Raw genomic sequence first — 7,783 nt, 5'->3', positions numbered from 1 at the left:
AATCAAACGTGGCTTAACATACACGACTTTGATTTTTCTTTCATACGAAAAGATGTGCAACTCTCAAGTTTCATTGCGTCTTTTGGTCTTAGCCACATTGCTATCGATAGCACTGGCTGGCTATAGTTCATCCTCGAGTGATGATGACGCCTCGAAAGCAACCAACACAATTAGCACTAGTAAATGTGATAAGAATCCTTTGAACGAGCTTACATTTCAATTGAGTGGCAGCAATCTACATTGGCCCTGTGATTCAACTAAGAATATCTATGTTCAATCGGGGCGTTATGTGCCCAGAAATGTAATTGTTACACGGGCACAATTACAACGTGATTCGGCATTTGTGGCATTGCCCCGATATAAACAGGGTGTTCCATTCACTCTTGGCAAGGTTAATCTAAAGAAGGGTGAATGTTTGGCCAAAATCGCTCCCTATCCATGCTGGGCCATACAGGAGGAGGGAAATTGTCAGGCTCTGCAGTCGGTCGTGGATGTGGCAGTCGATCAGAATGTGAGTGCAATTAAATTTGATATGAATAACAAAGTGTATGTGTGCGTGTGTGTGCGTGTGTGCGCGTAAGGGGTATAACTGAGTGTGCAAATTGCTAAATCGGGGTAAGGGAAAAAGCAATTAATTTTTGTTGCCTTAAATTCGATGCGTGAAAACACTTTTGTCATATGGCCCAACTTGTTGACGACAGTTTTCATTCTCTATCGTGATTTAATTTTTGCAATTGATTGCAGTATTTTACATGTAAATTTGACAAATTCTTCATTAAAGAATGCAAATTTTTCAAATTGCAAAACAAATCTACAAAAATATGTCGCCAAAATTGAGCTCTTTATTTAGGTTTGCCTTTAAAACAAAAAAGCCTGCAACTTTTGAATTGAAGCTGAAAACTCTTAACTAAATCTCTTTGTTGAATTCAAATTTTAATTTCGAATCAGAAGTTCTTTTACTTAGGCTCAGAAACTCGAAAAAAATTTACTAATTTAAGAATTAAAAATCCTCAAACTTTTTAAATGTATTGAACTTGCGATTCCTCATATTTGCTTAAGTATTTTAACATCTTTACTTAGCCTTTAATTTGCTACTTAAATGAAACATTTTAAGTTCTTCTTTACAAAGTTTAACGAATACAAAGAGTTTTTGTTCTCCATTTTTTAAAGTGTTTGTTTCCACTTTAATTAAATAAGTACTTTCCTACGCTTCATAGGGTATTAATTGAGGCCATCACACTGAATTTATCTGTTACCATTTTATTATTATTTTTTTTCTTGTCGTTGTGCTCTTCTTGTTGTAACTACCAACAGAAAATTGCTTTTTTAATCAAATAACCGTGGCGACACAAAAAACGACAAGCAGCAAATAAAATGCATGTCTGGCCCCAATGGCGAAGAGTAAAAAATCATGAAAGAAAAGTGCAATGTGTAAATGGAATATTATATATAAAAGTGCCAACATAAAAACGAAATACACCATATAAAAATGCTCAATTGAAGTTCAACAGTTTTCAACAGCAAAAAACAAAAAAAAGAATGAAAAAAGTGGTAAATGTTAAAAAACAAATGCAACAGCCAACATCAACCAAGCAATAGCAAGTTCAACGCTATTAACAAAAGTCATAAAAACAACAACAATAAAGAGCAGCAAAAAAAAAAAGACAGAATCAAAAAAAAAAATCGGCAAAGACTGATAAATTGACAATGCCATTTGCCATTTGGATTTTAATTGACAGTCTATCTGCTTGTTGTTCATTTGGGTGTTAAACAATTTTAACTGTCTGTAAAGAGCTGAACACAACACAGAATTAAAAGTCCGATAATGTCAAAAGAACATAAAACTAAAAGGGTAGCAATCAGTTGCTTAGTGCAAGAGTTTGTTCTCTCTAAATATCCAAACAACATCGAATATTATATATTAGACTAGATTTACTTATTCGAGTTAAAAAGAAAACGAACTACTACAAATAGGTCTTAGAAAGAGAAAAGACGTGCTATTCCAACTTAATATTTGTCTTGCAATTAGAAAATCTTTTTAATTTTAAAATACTTAAGAGTAAACAGATTTTTTTAGCTTTGCCTATATATGTACATTTATGAGATCTAAGCAGACCTATTCATTCTATGTCTCTTGTATCTAAAGGTCACAGCAATTCCGGAAAAGGTCTAGGTCACGATATCCAACAGAAAGAAAACAAAGTCTTGCTGTTTTTCATTATAGGTATTAACTTATTAAAATTTTCTATTTTTTTGGTAGAAACAGAAGGAAAGGTCATGAATAATTGTAACCTAATTTGAGTTTCAAAGTATCATTTAAATTTATTAAAATTCTCTTATCGTTAACCTTCTCTACCAAAATTCGTTGTGTAAATCAGTTATTCCATCTCATAGATATTTTTGCTTGAATTCTTAGCTTAAATACTAAAATATGCAATGACTAAAATTAGATATAAAAAATTACAAAATTAGATATACAACTCCACACAAAACTTCATTGGAAAAATTTGGCATTAGTGAACTAAATATCGAAAAAAAATAGACAAAAGTCCGATAATAGATCCTGATATTTAAAGTTAAAAATTTGTGCGATCATTTTGCAAAGATTTCCAATAATATGCAATTATCTCTAAAGTCATATCCATTTAAAATTGCGTAAGTTTAAAGATTTTATCTCAAAAGATAAAAATTAAAGGCACTGAATTGTTCAACCATTGATAGAACATTAACAAAAAAATTAATTTTGCTTTCGAAACTCGTATAAGCAAAGTCGAAAATATTGTGGTATTTCCTTTTCCTATCAAAAATGCCAATATATATATATATATAATACCTACATATAAACGCGAAATCTACAAAGTGAATAAAAGTTTCCCTTTACCGTGTAATACAAATATAAAATCAAAAATAAAACTATGAATAGAAATTTTAACTTTTTATATATGATTATAACCGTTGATGCCAATTTTAAAAAGCCTTAGTTGACAATTTGATTTTGTGTGATCTGCTAAGATGTTGATAATCTAAATATTAAGTCTTTAAACAGGTCAATTATTTTATATTTATTTATCTACCAATCTAATTGTAAAATAGACCTAAACAGACTTTCTATATCCACAATAAAGCAAATGGCAAGTTGAATATAAAAAATATTGTTAGAATGTTGGAATAATTAATTAAATTAATTTTAGAGATAATTAAATTGTGACACTTTTTTTATTCAAATTTCTAGAGTATCATTTAGTTGGATATCATAAATTTAATCTATTAAATTGTTCATTCATTTAAATGCGATAAACGACAAGCATATATGTATGAAGAACAATTTGATTTCACTTATTGTTTGTTGCATTTTTCATTTACACAAAAGTCATTTACAACATTTGCAATAACAACAGAAACAATACAATACAATGCCAACTGGCAAAATGGCATGTAAATAAGAACAATTGGCATGGAGGAAAATTTATTTATTTATTTACACAATTGTTGCAAATTACAGACATTTCGAGAATATTGCCGACAACATTTCAATTAACATTGCCAGCAGTCAATTTAGCAAATTTCAATTTTTTTTATTTTTGTCATAATCGTTTCAATAATTTTGTTTACAGGGTCTTCTCTGGGTCTTGGATGTGGGCATAGTGAATACACTGGAGCAACCCATTCGGCGTTGCAGTCCCAAAATTGTTGCCATCAATACGGCCAATAATAAGGTGGTCAAGAGCATCGATCTAAGTGATCTGGTTACCTCCGAAAGCCGTTTGCAGTTCATTATCGTTGATTATTCGAAAGATAGCAAACCATTTGTGTAAGTCGAAATATAATACGAATTTAAACTCATTTTTACACACTAAGCTAAATTAGAAACGTTGTCATCATTCACATTTCATCAATCGCAAAACAGGAACAAACACATTAAACATGACAAATTACTTCTAATGAGACCATTTAAGCCATCAGGCACAAGCCAAATTAGAAAAACTTGATATCTTATCACCGGGGGGAAGAACTGTAACGAATTCTTAAGAGTGATAAAAAAAGTCTTCAATTGTATTTGAAAATGGTTTGGGTTATCGAATTGCAGTTACTAAAGGAAATTAAGTGACTTAAAAGTTGAAATTTGTGGACCAAGAACACTTTATTTTAAATAATTCTCAATATTATTTACGGCTGTTATTCAACACACATTTTTGTCTTTTTATAAATAACGTTGTAATATTAATTTTTAATACCAATAATTGGTTTGTCGGAAAATATTCACTTCTTTTAAGATTAATCGATGAGTACTCAATTGTGATCGCACACTTATCGATAACAGTATAGAACACTATCGTTCGATTTCCATGATGTATCACTCACACTCAATACATACATACATATGGATCGATATCATCAAGTTGTTGTCGCAAAACTATCGCTCCATCGTTTTATTTCATCAAAAAAAGTGAAGAAATTCGTGATTGAAAACAAAAATCGTTTTATTTTAGCTATGTAGCCGATGCAGGAGCACGCAGTATTCTTGTCTATGACATTACTGGCAACAAATCCTATCGCATTGTCTTGCCCAAGGCAACAGCACCCACCAATGATGTACTCTATGTTGCCTTGACCTCCAAGCCGGATGGCACATCGACGCTATTCTTTAGCTATCTCAGCTCGCCGCGTCTCTACTCGATCAAGGGCGAATATTTACGCGTGGGCCAGGGAGCTGGCTCTATAATCGATGTGGGACCCAAGCCTTATGGCAAGCAGGCTGTTCTTCTGGGTGCCGATGGTGGTACATCGCTCTTCTTCCGCTATAAGGGCGAGAATGACATCTACTTGTGGGACTCGGAGACATGTTTCAAGGCCTCCAATTTGCAAGAAGTGCAACGTGGTGGCGATTGTCGTCTATCGACTCAGGTTTTGCCCGGTCACAAACGTTTCATGTGGGCATTGGAATCGAATTTCCACGACTTCATTTCGGATAGAACAGGATGCAATGGTGCCTCCATTGTTCTGCATCCAGTTGTTCGAGAATGTGATGATTAATATGTAATCTGAACTCATTTTTATTTAGTAGCTATAAGCAGAATCTTATCATACAAAATAAAGGTTTTTGTTTTTGAAATCAGACGCAGCTAAAGCCATTGAAGACGCTTCCTTCATGGCATTTCATCATCAATGGATAGTATACTGGCTGATCTGGATCCGTTGTATCCTTCTGACATACATAATAGTACTGCTCATTGCCGGGCCAAACTCCTGTTTGACCCACATATTCGCAAGTGTATTGTTTCGTTAGACATTGCTCGCTCTCCTTAGGCAAACTACAGGTTCCTGTCAGCAGGGAGTATGCAGCTCCATTTGTACACTGTTTGGGTGTATCCACATTCAGTTCGCTGCACTCATGATAATTACGGCAATCATAGGGATCAGGAAAAATGCCTGCTTGTTGGCAAAAGAATTTACCACGCACTGGCACCGTACAACGGGGTTGCAAAGTGCAACCGTATGTGTCCTCGTCGCTGCAAAAGAAGCCATTATCTGTTTCACATGTTGTCAATTTTACAGTATTCCATTGACCATCAGTATGCGTGCAATAACCAAGAATGGAGCAATCCACGCATATGAAACCAGCCAAACGAACATCCTGGCAGGGATTTGACACCAGGTCACCAGAGTCAAGCACACGAGTGTCGTTCATAGATTGTTGGTAGTGTTTTCCATTTGACTGGCTAACCCAGAGTAAGAGCAATGCTAGAAACGATCTCATCGTGATGACTATTGAAGAGGATAACCTGACAATGTGTTTATATAGCAAATGATAAGGTTTCACTACGAAATGTTACCAAGTTAATTAAAAAAAGATAAAAGCCTTTTAAATAGAAAAATTAACATTCCTTTAATCATATCTAAAACACTTGCTCGACAGTTGCTTAAGAAATCAGCTTATTAAACTGTATTTTTCCACACCATATTGAAGAAGACAGTACGCAGTTCGAATTGCTAAAAAGTCATTTCATTTCATTTTTTTCGCTCCAAGTTTTCCCAAAACAATAGAAGTGCGTTCCATTTTAAAATTGTTTATTCCCTTAAAAAAAAATTTCATTAAATAACATAAGCTGTTCCTATGAAGGTACAATAATTTCGTTTTATATGATTTGATATTTTTATTCATTTATTTTAGAGTTAGGACTAATTAAAATTGGTCGGAACTTAATTTCTACGACAAGCGTATGTATTTACATATTGTCAGATTTACTTTTTTATATAATTTACATTTATAATTGTATTTTCTAAACTTAAACTTTTAGGATGTGGTGTTGTTGAGTGAATCTTGTATGTCCTAATCTAAATCTTAGAATTTTTATATGGTCTATCCCTGTTATGTATTTTTGCTTAGTGTTTTTGAGATAGTGTCCTGTGTGTATAAGATTATATCAAGTTTGGATTCCATATTTTTCTATCAATCCATAATAGGTATGTTGAGAACAATTCCAACTCTTTGTGGATAATTTCGTTCCAACCAATAATTTATGAAAATTGTTCTTAGCATTCAATTCATATGTATATCTTTCAATAAATTATAGGGGTTCGATGCGACAAATTGTCAAATTTGATTTCAATTAGGTAATAGAAAGATTAAATATCAAATATCACTTCGTTGGCTTTCCAATTGAGAGGGACGATCGTAGCTATGTCGAGTCGTCTTCTCTCGGTGATCAATATACATACATATATAGTTTACGGGGCCGTAAAGGTCTCCTTTACTGTGTTACAAATATCTGACTAATACCCTCTACACGGGTATAATGGGGTCGATTAAGTATTAGGTGATTACCGCTTAGAAGGATTCTTAGAGGTCCGTTCTGACATAACCAAACAAAGCCATCTGCGAATTCCTTGCATAGTTTGGGACCCTCCTGTCTAAGCATTCATAGCTTCAAAAGCCTTTTAAAGTCTGCAACTCTTTTCACTATTCCAATAGCAAAGCACCTTCTTTATAACAACGTCGACAATAAATGTAAATTCAAAAGTTGATTTGCTGTGATGTTCTTTTAACAAGAACCCGAAATACATGTATATTTGGCAGTATCAAAGATATAACCCACTGGACAATAATTATGATCTAACTGTGCACCTTTACCCGAGCAATGATAATACCGATTGCAGTCCAAGAGATCAGCAGTCAAGCCTGGTCGCTGACATAGGCCTAATAAGGAGCTGCAATCGGTGGATGACAAGGAAGGAGGTGTGCCATGACGACATATCTGATAGTTAGAATCGAAATACGTTCCAGTTGGGCATTCCTCGGAATGAAGAACTCCACCACTGCAATACATATATCCGCCTGTTGAAGTCGAATTGGGATATAATGTGCCTTCCTTGCAGTCAGCAATATCCGCTCTCATTGCCATATGATTTCTAGCGGAGCCAGTCGAAAATAAGCCCAACAGGCACAAGACGAAGTCAACCACAAGAAGAGAGTTCATCTTGAAAACTATAGATCAAGGTTCACCTAAAGGTTGCTTATATAGCAAGTGATTAGCTTCGGCACGAGCTTGATACATATGTTCACGAGTTAATTGAAAAGATAATGTCTTAGTTCCGTTTTAACTCATTTCGCTTTCCCGTTCTGTCAGATGGCATTACCTCAAGTTAACAATACAATCATATGACATCATATCAACTTTCAAATCAATCAAATCAAAACGAACAAATATTTCTGATAAGAGCCTCCATTTTTTAAGAGATACCAGAGAAAGTTGCCTCATTTCACAAAAGCTCAAGGCCTGAG

The 7,783-nt window shown here is 34.1% G+C and overlaps 1 protein-coding gene across 1 annotated transcript; it reads left to right on the top strand.

Moving 5' to 3' along the window:
* Window positions 1-5,113, top strand: yellow-g (L-dopachrome tautomerase yellow-g). The gene is made up of 3 exons (XM_068285986.1): window positions 1-511; window positions 3,615-3,811; window positions 4,491-5,113. Exons 1-3 carry the CDS (start codon window positions 53-55, stop codon window positions 5,032-5,034), a joined length of 1,200 nt encoding a protein of 399 aa, XP_068142087.1. The 5' UTR covers window positions 1-52; the 3' UTR covers window positions 5,035-5,113.
* Window positions 5,114-7,783: the final 2,670 nt, after the last annotated feature.

This window comes from Drosophila tropicalis, unplaced genomic scaffold (genome assembly GCF_018151085.1).
Source record: "Drosophila tropicalis isolate 14030-0801.00 unplaced genomic scaffold, ASM1815108v1 contig_443, whole genome shotgun sequence".
Classification (NCBI taxonomy): Eukaryota; Metazoa; Arthropoda; class Insecta; order Diptera; family Drosophilidae; genus Drosophila; species Drosophila tropicalis.
This window is presented reverse-complemented; position numbering and strand designations above follow the sequence as displayed.